Source organism: Mesoplodon mirus (assembly GCF_964341445.2).
Source record: "Mesoplodon mirus genome assembly, chromosome: 11".
Lineage (NCBI taxonomy): Eukaryota > Metazoa > Chordata > Mammalia > Artiodactyla > Ziphiidae > Mesoplodon > Mesoplodon mirus.
The window spans coordinates 47,507,042-47,531,350 of NC_138987.1; the positions used below are offsets into that span (position 1 = coordinate 47,507,042).

Below are 24,309 nucleotides of genomic sequence, written 5' to 3' on the forward strand. Positions count from 1 at the left end.
TAGCTTAGGTCTTGATGCCCTCAGTCCCCCTCCTCTCCCCATTTTGGTTGAAAGACTCCATGATGTTTTAAATTAAGGTTTGATTTGCAAAACATAAGGTTGTGAGTTGAAAGCAGCAAATGCTATTGAGCAGGTCAAAAGATGTGTTTCTAATAAATTAGTGGAAATAATAACACTGGCAACAAAGAGATATCTAGATTTAGATATGCTCGAGTGTTTTATATACATACTGTATTGTAAATTCTGCGTCTTTGTTTTCTTTTTCTACTTAATATTTCAGGGACATCTTTCTGTGTCAAATATCAGTTTTAACAGTTACATAATATTTCAGTAATTTACTTAGCCATATCTTGATGTATATTTAATTTTTTCTAACTTTTTGATATATTGAAAGACTTTAATTAGTAGACTTGTAAATTAAAAATTTCCCATTTGTGAAACTAATTTTTAAACATTAAATTTCTAAAAATCATATTGCTGGGTAGGCATATTTTGAATTTTGAAATACTAATTGCCTTCTAGAAAGGTTTATCAATTAAAATTCCCTCAAAACTTGAATTAGAGCACCTTTTTTCCATTCTGGGTTTGTTATTGTTTTTAATCTTCATGAAGTTAATAGTCAAAAAGTGATAATTTAATATTTTTATTTTTCAAATATTTATATATAGAACATAGTTGGTTTTCCTTAGATTGTTGACTATTACAGATAGTGTTGAAATTATTTTTTCCCCTGAAGTGATTAAAAATGATTTATCTCTATTGTAAAATGAAAGGTTTTATTTTTCTTTAAGAGAATTTCAGGCATGAACTTACACCTGAGAGAGAGGGCTTTTATTCGTTTTATTTGAGATTTTCTTTTTAGTGTTCAGTTGGGTTCAAGGAGCAGAGTCACAATTCTTGGAATGATAAGGCCATTAATATTGCAGCCAGGTTAAAGTGACTTGGAGTGAAGTCTAGAAATCTCCCTCCTGTCTCCTCCTCTGTTCGAAACACTGCTCTGGGAATAGTTATTATTAAGAATGATGTAGACTTCCCCCCCCTCTTAGGCTTTATTTATTTAATTATGAAATATCACTTAATAATTTATTATTGAATGTTTATCCTTATTATTCTTCAAGATCAACCTTGGGGTGAAATGTCCTGGGACAGGGCTGTTAATTGACTTGATTAAGATGTCTTCTTATAGAGATGATGTGGCCTGTTTAGAACTCATCTTCCTGTCTCTTCATCAGCACATATGCCTAAGTATATACCTCCCTGGGTGTATAAGTTCTGGGGTTGGACATATTTATTTATATGTCTGCTTACTTTCAGGGTTTCGTGCACCTGAAGTTGCCAGAGGAAATGTTATTTATAACCAACAGGCTGATGTTTATTCATTTGGTTTGCTACTCTATGATATTTTGACAGCTGGAGGTAGAATAGCAGAGGGTTTGAAGTTCCCAAATGAGTTTGATGAATTGGCAATACAAGGAAAATTACCTGGTAAGTTTTATTTTATCTACAATAAAGATTATTATTATTTTTTAATAGTAGCAGCTTCATTTCCAAGTTATTTAATTGTAGTTGTATAGTAATTCATTTCACAGCTGAAAATATTTTTAGTGCGTGAATATTCTTAAATTCTGTGACATATTAATAAAATCATATGAGAAAGATAGAAGTTATAGGGCTTCTTTTTAATATTCCAAATATTGATATATTTGGTATTATATTTAGAAGAATACTCAGAAAAGGAAATACTATTAGAACTCCAGGTTTAGTGACTTGTCTTCTCATAAGGAGTTACTAAGTGTCCATTAGCTTGGAGTATTTTCATTTTCTTGGAGTGAAATAATTTCTATGCAGGAATGGAAGCTTGAATTATTTACAATAATAATTTTAGTAGTAAATATTAGTAAGAATTAGTAAATGAGTATTTAATGAGATCAAATCTCACTTTGAATGGTTGCCTCATGCTTTAAAGAAATTCTAGGGCTTTGTCATTCATTCCTTAACTCTTCAGTTCTCATTCTAAAGTATTCTTTTAAATATATTTAGTTGTTTCTCATATTTTCTGCTTTTCTTTTCATTTAAGAAAAGTTTTGAGTGTATACTATGTTCTGTCTACAGGGAATACAGCTTTAACTATCTCCTTCTGGGGGACCTTTAAAGATTCCCAACAGAAGGAAATCTATTATTACTCGACTAAACTTTGTGCACAATCTAGGTCATCTCCCTCATTTTATCAGTTAGCTTTCCAGTGAAAGTTTTCAGGTCTGTATTCTATACCAATCAGAAAAATGGCATACCTCTTATAAAAAAAACAAATGTGCACAAAGTGACTGTGGGGGTCACTTTGGATTAAATGGATTAAATAATGCTTGTCTACATTGAGTATTAAAATAAAAAGTATTTGCAAAGAAGTCTATTATATGAACAAAAGTGTTTTCAAAGTCTATTTGAAATGAAGGTATGAAAGGAAAATCTATTTTTATTCAGTTGGTATTTGTGTCTCTTTTTATACTGTAAAAATTAAGAACTCATTCTTGATGTCTCTAGTGGAGACAGTTAACAAAATTAGCTTTAAGAGTGATAAGCAGATTCATGATATATATGGGATTATAGAGATCAGTGGTTCCTTTGCAATGTCTGGACCTCTCATACACATTGAGAAGAAATAAAATAATTGTTCTGATTTGTCCAGTGTTTAAGCGTGATATGTTTTTTAATGTTTTAGATCCAGTTAAAGAATATGGTTGTGCCCCATGGCCTATGGTTGAGAAGTTAATTAAAAAATGTTTGAAAGAAAATCCTCAAGAAAGACCTACTTCTGCCCAGGTATTTGTGTAGTCAAAATTTATCAATATTTTGTTCAGAACATCAAAAAAAATATATGTAATATTCAAACATATATACAAACATATAAAAACACACACACAGTTTAAAACAGTTATAAAGCAAAACTCCTTTATCTCGTCACTACCCCAGGCACAAAATAAAGGGCCAACACCCCAGAAACGCACATATGCCTCTTTCTGATTGCATCATCCCCTTTTCCCTATAGATGTAGCCAGTCTCCTGACTTTCATATTAATCATTGTTTTTGTTTCTTTTTATGATTTTACTACCCACTTTAGTTTTCCTGCATTCATAATGTATTTAAAATGGAATCATAGTCATGTGCTGTTCTGAGTTTTTTCAGTTGTTCTCCCAACATTATTTTGTAAGCTTCATTCATGTTGTTGAACATAGCTGTTGATTACTTTCCCTACTATTCCATTCCATTGTTTGAATGCACAACAGTGTATTTACCCATGATCATATCAGTGGGTATTGGTATTGTTTCTAGTTTTTTTGCTATTATAAATAGTGCTGTTATGAGTGTGGTCGTACATGTCGCCTAGTGCAAATTGTATCAGAATTTCTTTGTGGTATCTAACCAGTAGTTGACTTGCAGAATCATGGGATATGGGAATATCTAAATCATTTCTTGAAGAAGTTGTACCAGCTTAACAGTTCCATCACCTGTATATTAGGGTAGCTGTTTTTTTTTAAATATATTATCCCTAAACGTTGTACTATCTGACTTCTTAATTTTTTCCAAATAGATCTAGTCTTGTGTATTGATTTACATTTTCCTAATTACTAATAAAGATGAGCATCTCTTTATATATTCATTGGTCATATATATGTTTCCTCTTCTGGAAAATGCCTGTTCATTATTTAGCCATTTTTCTATTGAGTTGTTTGTATAAAACTAAAATTTAAAAACTGCTTCTTTATACATTGTATACTAAAACTTTGTTGGTTATATATGTTGCAAATTTCTTTTCCCAATTCATGGTTTGCATTTTTATTTCCTAAAGAGTGCCTTTTGATTAACAGAATTTCTCAATTTTAATAGAGATAAATTTAACAATACTTCTTTTTATGGTTATTAATTTTAGGGTCCTGTTTTAAAAGGTCCTTATCTCTCTCAGAGTCACAAAATATTTACCTATGGTTTCTTCAAAATGTTTAAAAGTTTTGCTCTTAATAGTTAAGTTCTGAATCCATCAGGAAATGACATTTTTATCTAGATCCAATTTCCTTTTTTCCATATGGGTAACCAATTTTTCCAGCTTCATCTATGAAATTGTTTCTTCCTTTGTCTTCTACTGATCTTTTTATTTTCCATTTCCACTCTGTAATATACACTCAAAGATAAACACACACACATTCTCTTCCACTGGTCAATTTACCTGTTCTTCCTCCAGTACAATCCTGTCTTAATTCCTGAAGCTTTATAATAGTCTCTTTTCTCCTTATTTTTATCCTTTAGGAATGCTTTAGCTGTTATTCAGTCTAGTTTTTCCATATAAATTTTTAAATCACTTTGTCAGCTTTTATGAAAAATTCTATTGGGCTTTGGATTAGACTTGCATTGAATCTGTAGACAATATCCTTATGATATATTGTCTTTCTATTCTTGAATATGGGTTATCTCTGTATTTAGGTCTTCTTAAGTGTCTTTCAATAAAGTTTTATAATTTTGCATATAGGTCTTGCACATCTTTTTCTGGATTATCTTGCTATAAATTGCTTTACACTCAATTCCTGGCTTGAGATGTTTTTGAATCACCCAAGTGATGAGAATCTGCTCTACAAATCTTGAGAGCAAGCTTATTAATTAATAAACAGTTTCTCAGGGTTCTTTTGCTCTCTCCCCCTGTGTCTGTAAAGTCCCAAGGCAACTTTTCTTGTAAACCAGTGAGAGTGGGAGTGTGGAGTGGCTTTATTTCTTGTTCTCATTTATTCTAAATATGCAGTCCTTTTGGGATCCTAGTTTTATGGGAACAAGACCATTAACTACATTCTCCACTTTGGGCAGGCCATAGATTTAACTCTTTCCCACTGGCCTCACAAGGCACTAAAAACTGCTCATCAATTTTGCTTCAATAGACAAATGCCCAAAGGGAAAATTGGGCTTCAGGGTTCATCTGACCTCTCTGGATTCTGTCTTTCATTAATGTTTTAGCCATATGGAATTCTATATGTTGCTGTCAGATCTTTAATGTTTTTAAGAGATTAAAAAAATAATTTCTTCAGCATTTTAAGTTGTATTCAGCTGGAAGTTTTGTCCAAGTAACCTCTTCCACCATATTATTGGAAACAGAACTCTTACTATGTTTTAAATGAAACAGATTTTAATAGATCAAAATAAGAGCTGTTTTTATGTTGTGGACTCTCAATTTTGTATAATAATTAATTGAAAAATTTTTGTTCAATTTTAAATTTCCTACTCAGAAATAGCTGAGGACATGTATACACTGCCTTTATCAAACATCATATAATCATCTTGACTAGTTGCCTTACTGGCTTTTTAATTTTGGTTGCTACCAGTGTTAATTACACAGACTAAACAAAAAAAATTATCAAAGCAAAATTTTCCAGAGCTTAATTATTGTTTTACTTTTTCTTCTTTTAATTTTCACTTATACTTCACCTGTATTTTACAGGTTACATAACAATTTTGAGGGTTTTTTTTAGCACATGACAGTTTTCAGAAACTTTCACATACCCGTTTAGTCTTTAAAATACAGTGTGTACTAGGCAAGGTGGATAAACTCATCACCTTTGTCAGATGAGTCGCTGGGAGAAATGGAGCTCTCTCTTGGGGCCTTGTGAGTGGCAGGTAAGTGGCTGTGACACGGGACTCTAATTCCATTTTCCTGACCCCTGGTTCTGTTTCCTTACACTGGCTCTCTGCCATCTCTTTAGTTCATTAGTGCTAGAAGGAAAAATGTAAAAACAGAATCTAGAGGTGATTTGTGAGTTTTGTTACCAAAATCAAAATGTCTTTTCCCTTCAACTGGTAGAAGGTGTATTCTAATGTGCACCCTAAAGTTTATCTTCAACATGATGCATCTCTGCAGTATGAAACTGAATGAAGAATAGCTCCTGACTCTGTTAAATTTCTGTTCATTTGGCACTTTTGAGATTTTCTTTTCAAGTTACAAAACATACTATAGGTACAAAAGTGCATGTATCATGCACAGTTTAAAAATAAGTATTATCTTTTTTTTTTTTTTAAACTTTTTTTTTAATTATTTTATTTATTTTTGGCTACATTGGGTCTTTGTTGCTGCACACGGGCTTTCTCTAGTTGTGGCGAGCAGGGGCCACTCTTCGTTCAGTGCGTGGTCCTATTGTGGTGGCTCCTCTTGTTGCAGAGCACAGGCTCTAGGTACGTGGGCTCAGTAGTTGTGGCTCGCGGGCTCTATAGCACAGGCTCAGCAGTTGTGGCAGACGGGCTTAGTTGCTCCGCGGCATGTGGGATCTTCCCGGACCCGGGCTTGAACCCATGTCCCCTGCATTGGCAGGCGGATTCTTAACCACTGAGCCACCAGGGAAGCCCAAGTATTATCTTAATATCTATAGTTTGATTGTTAATCTTGTTGCTCCGAATGGGTCACAGTTTAAATAACAGATTTAGGTTTAGTGCTATAACATTTAATACTACATTATGCATAATGATATGATCTTTCAAGAGGGCATGTGTTAACCTGATGTGTGTTATTTTGTTATTTTTTAAACTTTCTCAGGTCTTTGACATTTTGAATTCAGCTGAGTTAATCTGTCTGATGAGGCATATATCAATACCTAAAAACTTTACTGTTGAATGCATGGTTGCTATGAATCATAACAGCAAGAATGCAAGCATTTGGCTGGGCTGTGGGCACACTGACAAAGGACAGCTCTCCTTTCTTGACTTAAATACAGAAAGATACACTTCTGTGGTAAGTCCAAATACCATTTAAATTAGTGAAACTCCAGAAAACTCACTTTGCAAATTATTTTAAAGCATGTACCATTTGAAAATTACTTAGGGATACTCAGTGTGCAGGTGCGAAGGGTCCATATGGGGCTGGGAGAGGACTTGAAGAACTGGCATTTGGTTTTGGACACAGCTATCTGGGTTCAACCGCTGGGCAGAACCTTTTGTCAGGGGCCTAGCCAAGAACCAGGCCCGTGAGATTCCCGAGTGTGTCCATGACTTTCAAGTGGACTGCAGTGACTGGTTCTTTAAAAAAAAAAAAAAAAAGTTACTTACAAGGAAATAAAATAAGAGATAATACAGGAGTGTTATTAAATTAGCTTCCTGTTAGAACAAGTGTATTCACATGAAATGAAGTAGTGTGTGTTTTGTTTTAAAATCACAGTATATGTGTGTCTTAGGTCAGGAATGCTAGAAACACAGCCTGAAACAGAGAATCTTATATGAGTGATTCAAGGAGAGAGACACTTTTGAGGAGGTATGGGAAGCCACATAGATCAGGGGAAGAAGCTTAGCAAAAATGTAGTGTCTGAGGCTTCATTGGTGGCACAGTGGTTGAGAGTCCGCCCGCCGATACAGGGGACACGGGTTCGTGCCCTGGTCTGGGAAGATCCTACATGCCGCAGAGCGGCTGGGCCCGTGAGCCATGGCCGCTGAGCCTGCGCGTCCGGAGCCTGTGCTCCGCAACGGGAGAGGCCACAACAGTGAGAGACCCGCGTACCGAAAAAAAAAAAAAAAAAAAAAAAAAGTAGTGTCTGAGGAAGTCTAGCCTCAGTCTTTACCCACAAGAAACTTTGGAATGTGAATAACGGCACAGATTTATCCCTTCACCAGGCAAGGGGTCCAGTATTTCATTCTCACTTATCAGTCAGTCATCAGCTGCAATTTGCCCAAGGGTAGGGGTGGCATAACCTCCCAACCATTTCTGAACAAGCCAGCTCCCATGGGCTGAAGGTAGTGAAGGGTGCAGCTCTGAGCTCTACTAAGCCAACACTCAGAGCAGTCGGGGGTGGGTGATAGAGGAGATCTGGGCATGGCTTCTGCAAGAGGGATCAATAAATTATATTGGGAAATATAAGGTAAATTTCTAGACTTAAAAAACCTTATATTTTGACTGTTGCCTTGAAAGAAATGTTGTACCTAAACATTATTCTTAAGGTTGAACAATCTTCTTATATTATTTTGATGGAGTGAGAAATGATACTGAGAAATAATTTTCAATTTTTAAATTTTAGTTTCAGGTGCAATCTAGGCAGTCATTTTTTTTTTCTTTTTTTGGCCAGTTAACTCATTTATTGTTGAAAGTTAAATAAAATTGGCATTGTTTTAAAAATGAAAACCAAGAAAATAAAAGGAGTTAAATATGTGGATTAGATAATATTTTCATTCTATGTAAGTTCTAGTCACTTAAGCTAGAACCAAGCCCTTTAGAGAGTGTTTTCTTTTCTTAACAGGAAGTTACTGATAGTAGAATATTGTGCCTAGCCTTGGTGCATCTTCCTGTTGAAAAGGAAAGCTGGATTGTATCTGGAACACAGTCTGGCATGCTCCTCGTCATCAATACTGAAGATGAGAGAAAGAGGCATACTCTTGAAAAGATGACTGATTCTGTTACTTGCTTGTATTGCAATTCCTCTTCCAAGCAAAGGTAAGGTAGTGATTTTGACCATTGGGGGAAAATTACATATCTTTTAGATTACTTAATTGTATGCAAAATTGTTACAGTATCAACAAAGGTTGCTCATTTTTAACATTTTCCCATTGGTTGCATATATTAAAAGGAACTATAGGAGGCCACGAAGATATTTGTATTTTTCTGTATACAGATCAAGCTGAGACAGTTAAAATATAGGTCAGTCATTTCTTCAGGCTTCCAGCCTTGCTCCTGGTTTTATCTCAACTATGGCTCTAACTCTTCACCACTCAGCACATCAGTTCATTTTTGTAGGGCCTCTTCAAAAATGAGTTCTCATTCATTCTTACTTTGAATGCATGTATATCAGTAAACTGTTATATGCCAGTCTAAAACATATCACTTAACTAACTACCAAATTGGAAAAAAAACTTCAGTAGATGAATTCAGAAGTTGTCAATAGTGAAATGGCTTAACCATTATCAGTTGAAAGGATTTTATCTCAGGAATTTATCGAAATGGCAGAATTTCAGGTGTAACAGGTTAGTTGATGTAATATTTGGGGCAGTATGATTTTCAGGAGCCATTTAGATTATGCACCATATACTTCTCTGGTTTAAGTCAGTACTGGAAAATAAAAAGTATTAGGAAAATGTGAAGTCCAAGTTTTTGGTGACTAAAATATAAACTCCACTGGCAATTTTGGAGTTGAAATTATTTGGATACTGTCAAATAAAAATTTCATCAGATGAAGTCAAATAGGCAAGGAAGACTTTATATTTAAGATTATTGCAATAGGGGAGAGGGATTGGACTCAGCTCTGCTGAAATAAAATGTGGGAGAGTTTTTAAACCCTGTAATGAGCTAGTGGAAAAGTACTGGAGGACATTGGGGGAGGGGGAGGGTCAGTGTGATTAGGTCATCTGTGTTTGCTGATTGTTGCTTATTGAAGTAGGCTCCTACCGTCCCACAAAGAATGGGAGAAGGGGTGCCATCCTTCCTGATGACATTTCAGAGAGGGCACCCAGATCCTTGAGAAAGACATTCTTGAGTTGTAAAACTTGAAGAAGCTCTACATCTTAAATGGGCAGAGAAAGAAGTTGCAATTTAAGTTTTCTCAAGTAAATGCTATAAGGAAAAGGAGGTAGAGGCCAATAATCAGGAAGAAACCTGTCTAAGTTTAGTTAAGGTAGGTGGGATGTTAAGACCATCTTGGTCAATATAAGCATTATTTTTGTAACAATTTTGACATTCTTTCTTTTAGCAAGCAAAAAAATTTCCTTTTAGTGGGAACTGCTGATGGCAACTTAGCAATTTTTGAAGATAAAACGGTTAAGGTAAATGTTGAACGCATTCTGCATCAAAATTTAAGTTCTTTGTTTTATGTTTACTCATCACCACCCTCCTTCTAACTGATTATAAACTCCCTGAGATTCTGGATCATATATTCTGCTTTTTATCTTTCTCTTGCTTCAGGAAGTCTTGAACACAGTACATTCTCTATAAGTACTTACTGATTAATTGTATATTTTATATGAATTAACCAAGGATGAATTGATAAATGAGATCTGATTTATAAGGTTAGGGATGGAAATAATTCCATTTTTATATAAGGGAAGTAGATAATTTCTTATAAATACATTGTGGAAAAAACAAGGGAAACAAGTTTTAAGTCTGGCTTGCTACCAACCTGTTCTTTCTTTTTTTTTTTTTCTTTTTTATAACATATTTATTGGAGTATAATTGCTTTACAGTGGTGTGTTAGTTTCTGCTGTATAACAAAGTGAATCAGCTATGTATATACATACATCCCCATATCTCCTCCCTCTTGCGTCTCCCTCCCTCCCACCCTCCCTATCCCACCCCTTTAGGTGGACACAAAGCACTGAGCTGATCTCCCTGTGCTATGCGGCTGCTTCCTACTAGCTATCTATTTTACATTTGGTAGTGTATATATGTCAGTGCCACTCTCTCACTTTGTCCCAGCTTACCCTTCTCCCTCCCCGTGTCCTCAAGTCCATTCTCTATGTCTGTGTCTTTATTCCTGTCCTGCCACCTAGGTTCTTCAGAACCATTTTTTTTTTTTTTAGACTCCATATATATGTGTTAGCATATGGTATTTATTTTTCTCTTTCTGACTTACTTCACTCTGTATGACTGTCTCTAGGTCCATCCACCTCACTACAAATAACTCAATTTCATCTTTTTATGGCTGAGTAATATTCCATTATATATATGTGCCACATCTTCTTTATCCATTCATCTGTTGATGGACACCTAGGTTGCTTCCATGTCCTGGCTATTGTAAATAGTGCTGCAGTGAACATTGTGGTACATGACTCTTTTTGAATTATGGTTTTCTCAGGGTATATGCCCAGTAGTGGGATTGCTGGGTCATATGGTAGTTCTATTTTTAGTTTTTTTAAGGAACCTCCATACTGTTCTCCATAGTGGCTATATCAATTTACATTCCCACCAACAGTGCAGAAGCGTTCCTTTTTCTCCACACCCTCTCCAGCATTTATTGTTTGTAGATTTTTTGATGATGGCCATTCTGACCAGTGTGAGGTGATATGTTATCATAGTTTTGATTTGAATTTCTCTAATGATTAGTGATGTTGAGCGGCCTTTCATATATTTGTTGGCAATCTGTGTATCTTCTTTGGAGAAATGTCTGTTTAGGTCTTCTGCCCATTTTTGGATTGGGTTGTTTCTTTTTTTGATATTGAGCTGCTTGAGCTGCTTGTATATTTTGGAGATTAATCCTTTGTCAGTTGCTTCATTTGCAAATATTTTCTCCCATTCTGAGGGTTGTCTTTTCGTTCTTGTTTATGGTTTCCTTTGCTGTACAAAAGCCTTTAAGTTTCATTAGGTCCCATTTGTTTACTTTTGTTTTTATTTCCATTTCTCTAGGAGGTTAACCTGTTCTTTAACCTTGAAGAAATCATTTGACTTTCTGTTATTAAGATTCACATTTATCATTAAAGAATTAATTTCTCCATCCATCATTCATCTGTGGTTCTATCTAGTCATTCAACATCCTACCCATTCATACTCTTTGTTATCAAAAAAGCTTATTATCTAATGAGAGACAAAGAAGTAATTATAGTATAATCCCTAGGTTACTTCCTGTACAATTTTTGTATGGGGAAGTGAAGAGATTGGTTATAAGGATAACACATTGAATACCATTTGAATTAAATCCTGTTTTTATAAGTCCTTTGAAAAATGTATCCTGAATTTTTATTTTAATATCTCTAACCATTTAAGATGGGAAAGTAGTTTTTAGAAAGCTGAAATTTTACTGTTTCATTCTGCGGCTACTCAGTTTACTGAATGTGTTTTCTCTTTTTGGCAAAGTGTAAAGGAGCTGCTCCTTTGAAGACACTCAATATAGGAAATGTCAGCACTCCACTGATGTGTTTGAGTGAATCCATGAATTCAACCGAAAGAAACATTATGTGGGGAGGATGTGGTACAAAAGTTTTCTCGTTTTCTGATGATTTCACCATTCAGAAACTGATTGAGACCAGGACAAATCAGCTGTAAGTTATTTTTATCTATGCAACTCATTTACCATTTTTTTCATGTTTATTCTTTATAATCAAGTCAATAATGCTATCGATAATCCCAAACAAAGATCTTTCAAAATGCATACTTTATTTTTCTATTGTAAATTTAAATATTCATTATAGAACTTAGAAAGCAGAGGAACATTAAAAAATCACCCAGTCTAATCACATTTGGGATAAAATATGAAAACTCATAGTAATTTTAGTAGTATCTATCAATCTAAATTTTTATTATTTTCCTTATCTCTGTATCATATTAAACATGGAATTTGAGAGGCATGAACTCATTATTTTACTAAAGATATGGATTTAACACATGTATTTTATATAATTTTCTTTGTTCTTTCATTTTTTATTGAGGTATAGTTGATTTACAATATTATATAAGTTTCAGGGGTACAACATAGTGATTCACAATTTTTAAAGCTTATATTCCATTTATAGTTATAAACTATTGGCTATATTCCCTGTGTTGTACTATATATCGTTATAGCTTATTTATTTTATCCATAGTAGTTTGTACCTCTTAATCCCCTAGCATTATCTTGGCTCTCCCCGCCCTTCCCTATCCCCACTGGTAAACACTAGTTTGTTCTCTGTATCTGTGAGTCTGTTTCTATTTTGTTATATTCACTAGTTTGTTTTATTTTTGAGATTCTACATAGAAGTGATATCAAACAGTATTTGTTTTTCTTTTACTTATTTCACTTATCATAATAACCTCTAAGTCCATCCATGTTGTTGCAAATGGCAAAATTTCATTCTTTTTTATAGCTGGGTATTATTCTATTGTATATGTATATATACCACATCTTCTTTATCCATTCATCTGTTGATGGACACTTAGGTTGCTTCCATATCTTGGCTATTGTAAATAATGCTACAATGAATATTAGGGTGTGTGTATCTTTTCAAATTAGTGTTTTCATTTTTTTTGGATAAATACCCAGGAATGGAATTGCTGGGGCATATGGTAGTTCTATTTTTAGTTTTTTGAGAAACCTCCGTACTGTTTCCCACAGTGGCTGCATCAATTTACATTCTTACCAACAGTGTATGAGGTTTCCCTTTTCTCCACATTCTTGCCAATATTTATTATTTGTGGACTTTTTGATGATAGCCATTCTGACAGGTGTGAGGTGATATCTCACTATGGTTTTAATTTGTATTTCTCTGATGATTAATGATGTTGAGCATCTTTTCATGTGCCTGCAGACCATCTGTATGTCTTCTTTGGAAGAATGTCTGTTCAGGTCTTCTGCCCATTTTTCTTTCTTTCTTTCTTTTTTTTTTTTTTTTTGTGGTACGCAGTCCTCTCACTGTTGTGGCCTCTCCCATTGCAGAGCACAGGCTCTGGACACACAGGTTCAGCGGCCATGGCTCACGGGTCCAGCCGCTCCACGGCATGTGGGATCTCATGAGACCGGGGCAAGAACCCATGTCCCCTGCATTGGCAGGTGGACTCTCAACCACTGCGCCACCAGGGAAGCCCTTCCGCCCATTTTTTAATTGGGTTTTTTGTTTTTTCTGATGTTGAGTTATAGGAGTTGTCTATATATTATGGATATTAACCCCTTATCAATCGTATCATTTGCAAATATTTTCTTCCATTCAGTAGGTTGTCTTTTCATTTTGTTGATGGTTTCCTTTGCTGTGCAAAAGCTTTTAAGTTTACTTAGGTCCCATTGTTTATTTTTGCTATTATTTTCTTTGCTTTAGGAGATAGATCCAAAAAAATTTTTTTTGTTACAATTTAAGCCAAAGAGTGCTCAGCCTATGTTTTCTTCTAGGAGTTTTATGGTACCTAATCTTACATTTAAGTCTTTAATCCACTTTGAGTTTATTTTTGTATATGCTATTAGAGAATCTTCTATATTTCATTCTTTTCCATTTAGCTGTCCTGTTTTTCCAGCACCACTTATTGAAGACACTGTCTTTTCTCCATTGTGCATTCTTGCCTTCTTTGTTGTAGATTAATTGAACATAAGTGGGTGGGTTTATTTCTGGTCTCTTATATTCCATTGATCTATGTGTTTGTTTTTGTGCCAGTACCATACTGTTTTGATTACTGTAGCTTTGTAATATAGTCTGAAGTCAGGGAGTGTGATCCCTTAAGTTATGTTCTTTCTCAAGATTGTTTTGGCTATTCAGGTCTTTTGTATATCCATACAAATTTTAAAATTATTTGTTCTTGTTCTGTGAAAAATGCCATTGGTATTTTAATAGGGATTGCATTGAATATGTAGATTGCCTTGGGTAGTATGGTCATTTAAACAATATTAATTCTTCCAATCCATGAACACGGTGTAGCTTCCATCAGTTTGTGTCATCTTCAATTTCTTTCATCAGAGTCTTACAGTTTTCTGAGTACAGCTCTTTTATCTGCTGTAGTAGGTTTATTCCTTGTTATTTTATTCTTTTTGATGCAGTTGTTAATGGGATTGTTTCCTTAATTTCTCTTTCTGATTGTTTGTTGTTAGTGTATAGAAATGCAACAGATTTCTGTATCCTGCAACTTTAGTGAATTCATTGATGAGCTCTAGTAGTTTTCTGGTAGCAACTTTAGGATTTTCTATGTATAGTATCATGTCATCTGCAAACAGTGACAGTTTTACTTCTTCCTTTCCAGTTTGGATTCCTTTTATTTCTTTTTCTTGTCTGATAGCTGTGTCTAGGACTTCCAGTATTATGTTGAATAAAAGTAGCGAGAGTGGGCATCCTTGTCTTGTTCCTGATCTTAGAGGGAATGCTTTCAGGTTTTCACCATTGAGAATGATGTTAGCTATGTGCTTGTCATATATGGCCTGTATTATGTTGAGATATGTTCCCTCTGTGACCACTTTCTATAGAGTTTTTATCATAAATGGATGTTGAATTTTATCTAAAGCCTTTTCTGCCTCTATTGAGATGATCATATGGTTTTTATTCTTCAGTTTGTTAATGTGGTGTATCACACTGATTGATTTGTGGATATTGAAAAATCCTTACATTGTTGGGTTAAATCCTACTTGATAATGGTATATGATCATTTTAATGTATTGTTGGATTTGGTTTGCTAATATTTTGTTGAGGATTTTTGAATCTATGTTTATCAGTGATACTGGCCTGTAATTTTCTTTTTTATGTGTTTTCTTTGTCTGGTTTTTAGTACTGAGGTGATGCTGGCCTCATAGAATGAATTCAGGGGCATTCCTTCCTCTAATATTCTGAAATATTTTGAGAAGGATAGGTGTTAAAACTCTTCTCTAAATATTTGGTAGAATTTCATTTGTGGAGCTCTCTGGTCCTGGACTTTTGTTCGCAAAGTATTCTATTCAGAATGGTTAGGGGATAATATGAAATAATTGCCAAATGCTCTAGTCTGTTTCTTTTTCAAAATAGTGTCAATCCTTTATATGCATTAAGAGCTAACATAATAAGGTTGTATTATATTTTGAAATACTAGAAAAGTGAAATGACATTCTTTTCTTTCCCCCTAGGTTTTCTTATGCATCTTTCAGTGATTCCAACATCATAGCAGTGGTGGTAGACACAGCTCTTTATGTTGCTAAGAAAAATAGCCCATTTGTGGAAGTGTGGGACAAGAAGACTGAAAAACTCTGTGAACTGATAGACTGTGTGCCCTTTTTAAAGTAAATTAATTTTTAAAAAAATTTATTGTGAAAGGAATACTACATGAGACCTACCCACTTAACAAATTTTTAAGCGTATGATATGTTGTTGACTGTAGGTACAGTGTCATTGGTTCTTTATTTTATGCCTGTAACAGCAGTCCTTACACTTCAGATTTCACAGAGAGAGGAAGTATGGCTTATTTTTCTTCCTTTCTACTTCTAAATAGAAAAATGTTTTTTTAAAAAAACACCCTCAGAAACCAAATTGTTAATGCTTCTCAGCACCATCTGTTGGTATCCAACAAATTTCATTTTTGAAAACAAAATAGGTACATAGTAGATATGGTTTCCTCAAGGTATTACAAAGAAAAAGTCACAAAACAATATAAAATATGGGTGAAAAAATGTACCAGATTGACCTGTGCACTAAGGAAGGAAGATCAAGATGCCAGACTGAGACCGCAGTGCTCAGTCTGATACAGTGTGTCGGAGACTTCCCATCAAGCACATCCCTTGTTTGCTGTTGCTGGCACACAGGACCATTGCCAGCCTTATTTGCTAGCTACTTCATAGTTTTGTTCTGGTTTTACAGTATAGATTTTTTTATCTGCTGGAGAACATTTAGATTATATACTGTATCCATAAAATGAGATTTCAGAGTTTACTTTCCTAACACCTTCTTAGTTTTTCTCTGGATGGTGAGGAGATTTATGTTCAGAAGAGCTGACAGTTCTGCCTGGTAAAGGGTCCCTTACTTTCTGAAATTCTAAAATTATTACGATTCTTTTACTTCTGGATACCTCATTTTTGTCATGAATTACTCATTAGCTCAGCGAAAAATTCAGTCGTTTGTATTCATATCTTTTACATGTAGGTGATTATAATTTTATTTTCCTCTATAACTTTCAGACTTCATAAAAACCTTTTGAAACTAACTTTTTCCCTTCATATTGGGCAAATTGGTTCTTTTTTTTTTTTGCTGGATTACATAGGCTTATTAATAAAAATTGTGTCTGTCTTATTTATTTCAGAATTTCTTGAAGTTAGGAGGCAATTGTGTTATCTTTGATCATTTATGCTTTATGTAGTGAAATGTGGCTCTTTGACATTCTGTATTTAGCAAAATTAGTTCTGTACGATTTTAATAGTATGTAATGTATGCTGTCATGTATTCATAATTTAAAATGTTATATATGTGTGTGTGTGTCTGTATATACAGAGAGAGACACACATTTATTTTATTTCTTTATTTCTGAAAAAAGTATTAATGCATACTTTCCTTATGGTTTTTAGGGAGGAGCTGGTCAAAGCAAACAAGGAAGCGAAACACCAAATGTCTTATTCTGGGAGAGTGAAAACTCTCTGCCTCCAGAAGAACACTGCCCTCTGGATAGGGACTGGCGGGGGGCATATCTTACTCCTTGATCTTTCAGCTCGTCGAATCATCTGTATAATTCACAGCTTTTGTGATTCTGTTAGGGCCATGATGACTGCACAGTTAGGCAAGTTTCTTTCCTTTAGGTCTTTTTTTTCATATTCTCTGACTATAAAAATATGTTTTTATTTTAAATTTAAGTTTTCTCTTCACTTTCCAATGTCATTTGAAGTGTCTCAGAAGTTCACAGTGAAATTTTGCAGGATGTATTTTGAAGAGGCCCCTTAAAAACACAGAGGGGGTCTTCCCTGGTGGCGCAGTGGTTGGGAGTCCGCCTGCCGATGCAGGGGACACGGGTTCGTGCCCCGGTCTGGGAGGATCCCACGTGCCGCAGAGCGGCTGGGCCCATGAGCCATGGCCGCTGAGCCTGCGCATCTGGAGCCTGTGCTCCGCAACGGGCGAGGCCGTGGCAGTGAGAGGCCCGCATACCACACACACACACAAAAAAAAACAAAAAACACGGAGGGAATAGATGTTTTTAGTCCCATAAGAGAAGCAGATTATTCTAACTGAACACTAAATTTGGGTCTTACTTTCTCTTTGTTCTTTATAATTAAGACAAAAACATATAATGTTGAGTATTTTTAAGTTTTTGACCAAAGAAATTAAAACAGATGCTTATTTTGATCATACTTTAAGCTTCCAACTAGTTTTTCATTTTATAAATAAATTTATATTCTTGTAGCAATGTATGCTGAACTTCACAATCTACAAATATTGACAAATTATAATGTTTTACTCAAACTTTTATGTTTTTTCTTGTTACTCCTTTTCTACTTAAATATGAAAAAATCATGACAGCATATGATACTCACACTTAACTATCTTCTTTTGACTAATTATTTGCTTTAGGGAATAAACTTAGTATATATAGAGTTGATCACAAAAATGGGGTTAAGTTCTGCAAAACTAGAGTTAATGTAGCTTTAGCAAATGAGAAATAAAATGTTTAACAGGGTAAAGAGAATAGTAAATTCCTTTTACAGGAATATATTAAGGGGTGAGACAAATGTTTCTCCTCAACCTCATCCATTTTCCATGAATGGGTGTCAGAGTTGCACAGGAGTTAGAATGAGGTGCTCCTAGTGACTGGTGACTACCAGGACACACGTCCACACCAGCAAAGTAGTAGGTGTGCAGGGGGTCATCCCTCTAGTCTTACTCACCAAGGATGTTGTATCCTTTAATTTAATTCGTATGTATTGACTTGGCCAAAAAATTCATTCGGGTTTTTCCGTATGAACTTTTTGGCCAACCCAATACTTTGGGATCCAAGTGGTTGTTCATTACTGACATTATAGTGAGATTTCAATGGGTTTTATTGATTTTTTAAATAATTTAAACATAATGTACAATGTATGGCATGATCTGACTTCACTGTAGCTCTCTAGCCCTTATCATTTGCCATATTCCTCTCTGCTTTTTCTGGTCTAGAAGAACATTCAGTCCCTCTTAAATACTATGCTTCACCCTACCTCAAGGTTTTATGTGTGCTGTTTCATCTTTTGCCTGGTTAACTTAGTTACTGAGTAGTAACTAATCTCCTTACTAGACCGTAAACTCCATGTGGGTTGGCTCTGCTCGTGTTTGTTCCCTTTTATTCCCATGGCCTAGCCTAGGGCCTAGTACATAGAGGCTTTTGATAAATATTTGTTGAATAAATTATTGAATGACTTGAGAATAAAGTATGGTTATGGTACAGGGTATCACTATATTATCTGTCCATGCAACTCTCTAACTCTCAGATGCTTCACACTTGACCAGTGCCTTATAGTATCCAAAGCACTTTTGCATACACTATCTCTTCAACATATAACTTTGGCTGGAGGGGTACTGTATAAATATTGAACCCATTTTGCAGAAAGGTTAAGCTATTTTCTCAGATTCACACAATTAATAAGAATGATAATAAGAGGTAGATTACAAATTTTCTAACTTAAAAAAATTTCTGGTCATCTTGGAGAGATTTTTTATTCAGTATAGTTGAGGGATCTCATAAATAGTGGAATTGTAAGTTAAGTTCCAAGGTTTTTGTGTCTTAAATATGAACAGTTGTACTCTTTGAAGTCCAACTTATTATGTTGTTTTAACAGAAAACTTTTATTTTTTGATAAAGGAAGCCTTAAAAATGTCATGCTGGTTTTGGGGTATAACCGGAAGAGTATTGAAGGTATGCAACATCAAAAAGGTAATGTTTAATAGGATACTGTATTCCAAGCAGAGTGCAATGATGTGAATGATTATAACATATTATGTGTTTATACATTTACAGTAAATATTACATACGCTATAAAACTTTAGGCATTTTTAATTGTAGCTTCTTTATAGTGCAAATAATTTAGATATAAATCTTTAAAATTAAGTTTTAGTGATTTAGCAGTGTTCAGTATTTATTTTTCAGGTGAAATAGAGATATCAACCACTATAAAATGAGAACTAGCTCAAACCTAAACTAAATGTTGATATTTTTCCTTACATATTACCTATATCCATATTATGTCTGATTTTGAACAGTGTTTGAAAAATCTTTATTTCTTTCAGAAAATGAAGTGTTATAGGTTATTAAAGATCCACACTTATTAAAGTTTAATAGTTATAGAACAAAATACATTATAGAATGTATTTTAAACATTTTCCAAATGTAATTTCTTATAAATGGCAATAATTTAATACATTATTTACATACACACACACACACACATTTGTCCAAGGCAACTAAATATAAATTAACAAAAAGTAAAATAAAAATGTCTCATGGCAGAACTTTGAAATATGATTTGTTTTTTTAATTTTCTAGAGATACAGTCCTGCTTGTCTGTTTGGGACATCAATCTTCCACATGAAGTGAAAAATTTAGAAAAACATATTGGAGTGAGAAAAGAATTAGCTGAAAAAATGAGAAGAATATCTGTTGAATAAGAGGGATCTTGGAAATCTTTGTCTTTGGATGGGAAAATTATTATCTTGTAAATATTCTTTAAAAAATGTTTACATATAAAAAGGGTATTTCCACTACTTGCTGTTTGCTAATGTGTATATGAAGGAATGTTTATAGGTTTTATTTTGTAAAAATGTATAAAATTAATGTTTCTTATATATCCTAATTAATATTGTGGATTAAGTAATGACAGGAAATCGAAAAAGTACTTAATTGCAGTACTCGTACTGAAATTTACAAAGTGGGTAAATTTTGTTTTGCTACTCATAATGAAGGTAAACTTTATTTTACATTCTGTGATTGACAGGTCTATTGCTGGACTACTTTCTAGATATTCTGTAAAATAGAATAAAAATGTTAGAACAGTTTTACATGTAATACATTCCTTCTTAGATTGCTTTTAAATGAAGTTATCATATATGCTTGTAAATAGTCAGTGAATTTGCACTAATAAAGCCCTTTGTTGGGACATGAGTTCTTTTTGTTCCTGATGCAAGCAGTGCATCTCATACAACTTCACTTTATCTAAAAGAAAATGCCATGAAACGTGCTGTTAAGAAACCAACATATTGTCAAAATCATCTTATCCAAGAAAGACATAGCCACTGTCTTATCCTATATTACAACTCTGCCTTTGAATGTGGGACCCTGAAGTTTTGTAATTGGTGTAAATAAGATGTTCAGTCCTTCAAGTGATATTTTTATGTTTTAATTTTGATTCTAACTGCTAAGCCAGACCACTGGCTACTTGTTCCTAATCTTCTTCACTCCAAATGTTTCTACTCTTCTTCTTCCTAAATTTGTGACCCTGCAAGTTCTACATCATTCAGGTAGAAACTCTATTTTCAGAATTATAGAATTCTACAACTCCCACCAAGACCATTGGGACAAGAATGTAACACACCAGTTTGCTGAAGAAGAAAGGAGCTTTAGCTATAATGGTTACCTGTTAACCTAGTCTTCTAAATTATACTTAAATTGTTTAAATAAATTCCCATGGTAGGAGTATCAGGGCCGAGTACCTAGGTAACCATTTAAGTGTCATTTCTGCTTTAAGAAAATACATTTTTGGTAAATCTGTTGGCCCTGGCCAATATTTATAATTTCAAACAATTTCCTATGATAGAATAAGTAGCCCATTTAGTAATCTCAAAACTGAGAATTTTATTATATGAAGACTAAATTTCTTTATATTAAGGGTAATTAATAAATTCTTAACCCTGAAAGATTCTCCATTTTCAGAGGACCTATATTTTAATTTTTTGTGTAGTTCAAAGAAAGGCAGAAATGATGGAGCTATTTGTTCCTGTGATATTTCTCATTGTTACTTTGTATTCATATGCCAAAGGCAATTATGGAGAAATACATAAAAGAACATTGTATTTAAATGAAGCAATAAACATTTTTTAAAGCATATTTGTGAATTTTAAAACTCTTTGTGATAATGTTTTATTTTTCACATATAAATCTGTAATCCATCTAAACTTTGTATTCATCTGTGTATGTGACATTCCACTATAGGAGTTGCTAACTGAAGTATTCTCCTGGAGCTTTATTCAATTTTCTGTAGTACAACCAGTTGTCAGGATATCGGGATAAAACCCAATGGGCATAATGTATTCTATTTTCAAATTCTCATAAAAATTTTCTTAAGAAGAATGGTTCACTCTTGAGTACTGTTCAAAAAATAAGACTTTAGAACAACCGATTTATTAAAAAAATAGTCAGTTAATTTTTTTTCTGATTAGAACCCTAGTGTAAACTGCTAATCATTATCAAAACGTAAGCATTTATCTTAACAGAAAATATACTTTGGGGGAAGTTTAGATATAAAGAAAAGGGAGCTTCTCTGAATCTAATTCTGGCAGGCATTATTGATTATGTGTGAACTATTTATTTTTCATCTGGACGGTAAGACATATTGATGAAACAGAACAGAAGTAGCAAAAAAGATTGCCTTCTTGTCAGTTCTATTGATGCTTACTGACTTACTTTTCTATCCTACACTGGTCTAAATTCCATGTCAGCCTATTACAGCAAAGGGATTTCCTCGTGTCAAAATGAAAGTGGTACTTGCAAAGAGTTAACAGGATTTTTTTCTGCATTTACTGAAATAAGCATATTAATTGCAACTCTATCAATGGTAGTAACTATGGACATACTTAATTTTTTAACATGAAGATCAGTGTAGTTGATAGGATTTATGATTTTCTCTCCTCCAATGAATTGCCTGTGGCTGCTGATTTCCGGATGGTACATCCCTATTCTGGGCTGGGTAATGTTTTGTGTACAGAGTGGAGTGAGATTGCTCTGATTTTTTGTTGTTGGGGGGTGGGGTAGGAGTGGGAGTAGAGAGAGCATTGTGGTTGAAGATCATCCAATGAAAACTCTTCTGCCTTAGCACAGAATTATTTTTCTATGTAACTTCCATGTATTACACTCAACATCTCTTTGCTCCCTTCCCCTCCTACAATATGGGTTTTTTAATAATTTATCTGTTTCATATCCGCTATGTTTGAGCTACATTACTGGCTAGCACAATGCTCCTGGCACATAATTATATATGGGAAATTTAATTTGGCATTCAAAACCTTCTATGAATTTCTGATAATTTCTGGACAGTTCTTTCTTCCTGCAGTAGGAGATTATAAAATAAATGAGATCATTTCAGTTTTATGTGACTAGAATTCTTGAATAAAGGTGGAAGTATCTTTGTTTAGCAAGATAGATTTTATTTCAAAGATGAACATAAGTTCAGCCACATACAATAGAATGTTTTCACTGATATATATTTATTTCAAAAGTAAACACAAGTAGTAACAATATGTAGCAATACCCTTAGTGAATTGTTACGTTAGTCTTTTAAGTCAACTCAATCCCATTTTCATAAAATGCCCTCAATTATTTTGTACATGTTGGTGTTCCATAAAGATAATTAGTATGTGTCAATTACAGAGAAATAAGTTGTCCTTCATTCATAACTATTGACATTTTACTCTTTACCTCCACTTTTTTTTTAAATTTTATTTATTTATTTATGGCTGTGTTGGGTCTTCATCTCTGCGCGAGGGCCCCCTCCAGCTGTGGCAAGTGGGGGCCACTCCTCATCGCGGTGCATGGGCCTCCCACTATCGAATCCTCTCCCGTTGCGGAGCACAGGCCCCAGACGCGCAGGCCCAGCAATTGTGGCCCAAGGGGCCAGCCGCTCTGCGGCATGTGGGATTCTCCCAGACCAGGGCCCGAACCCATGCCCCCCGCATCGGCAGGCAGACTCCCAACCACTGCGCCACCAGGGAAGCCCTACCTCCACTTTTTGGTTTATTGACCTTATATTAAAGAATATGGTTCTCCAGGTGTTGACTTACTTTCTAAATGTCATGATATAAATTGGTCTATAAATTATTTAATTGTTCCTTCAAGTAATTTTTACATTTTCAAGGTAATGTAAATAGGAAGAGAGAAAACTGACATAACTTGAAACAGTGACCGAAGGAGATTTTTATAGCAGAATTGCACACAATGGAAAAAGTAAAGAAAGTCAACCTGTCTTCAATCCCTAGTTAAAGGCCTACCTGTCAAAAACATGCAGAAAAATCTCCCTTGTAAGTGTACACAGAAGAATTAATCTTTTAAAATTTCTGTTTTCGTTCTATGTGTCAGATTCAAAAAAATTGTAGAAGTTAGGAGATGTGCTCTGGGCTCCTGGGCCTGACCCCATCTCCTTGTGCCAGCCATGTTGCTTAATCCGTCTTCGTGTTAATGTCCTCAGATGTCAAAAGGGACAAAAATACTATCACATACAGTTGTCGTGAGAAGCATATTCTTATCACTTTTATCCCCAAACCTAAAAGAACTGTTAGCTGCTTTATATTTGTTGATGACAGAAAGGTGAATTTTGACGTCTGAAGCTGGTAGATGGAGCCAATATTCTTCTGATTACTCATTTTGCTGTGTTACTTGAGTGACAGACTAAGGCCTCTGGATTATATATCATGGGTATCAGAGATGGAGAAAGCTAGTAACTTGACATCCTGTCAAACTAATACTTTGAATGTTTGCTTAGCATTTATTTAGTGGAAGCTGGGAGAAACTGACTTTGTGTTAATAAAAGCAATATGAAAACAAATTGCCTTTGGTTTTGTTTCCATTTGGCAATGATTTGGAGAAGTACATCTGCTGAAAACTAAAAAGCCTAGGTAAACAGAAAAGATCTGGTGAAATGGCATAGAAGTATCAAGCTGAAATTAAAGTGAAGGTGAAGACAAAGACTTAAGCAGAACACCAAAGCTGTTTTTCCTGTGAGCATTTGCTGATCCTA

The 24,309-nt window shown here is 34.4% G+C and overlaps 1 protein-coding gene across 5 annotated transcripts in view; it reads left to right on the plus strand.

The window, feature by feature from the left end:
- LRRK2 (leucine rich repeat kinase 2) overlaps positions 1–21,423 on the plus strand; it is a 139,142-nt gene extending 117,719 nt beyond the window's left edge. For 2 of the 5 annotated variants that reach the window (XM_082635717.1, XM_082635719.1), the window contains 10 exons: positions 1,315–1,485; positions 2,720–2,820; positions 6,567–6,761; positions 8,254–8,447; positions 9,697–9,769; positions 11,793–11,977; positions 15,484–15,636; positions 16,912–17,124; positions 19,174–19,241; positions 19,851–21,423. In XM_082635717.1, the coding sequence (XP_082491843.1) occupies positions 1,315–1,485; positions 2,720–2,820; positions 6,567–6,761; positions 8,254–8,447; positions 9,697–9,769; positions 11,793–11,977; positions 15,484–15,636; positions 16,912–17,124; positions 19,174–19,241; positions 19,851–19,972 (1,475 nt within the window). In that variant the 3' untranslated portion in view covers positions 19,973–21,423. Of the gene's footprint in view, positions 1–1,314; positions 1,486–2,719; positions 2,821–6,566; positions 6,762–8,253; positions 8,453–9,696; positions 9,770–11,792; positions 11,978–15,483; positions 15,637–16,911; positions 17,125–19,173; positions 19,242–19,850 lie in introns of those variants that run through there. The other 3 variants (XM_082635718.1, XM_082635721.1, XM_082635720.1) reach the window with 2 other exon arrangements.
- The last annotated feature ends 2,886 nt before the right edge of the window (positions 21,424–24,309 follow it).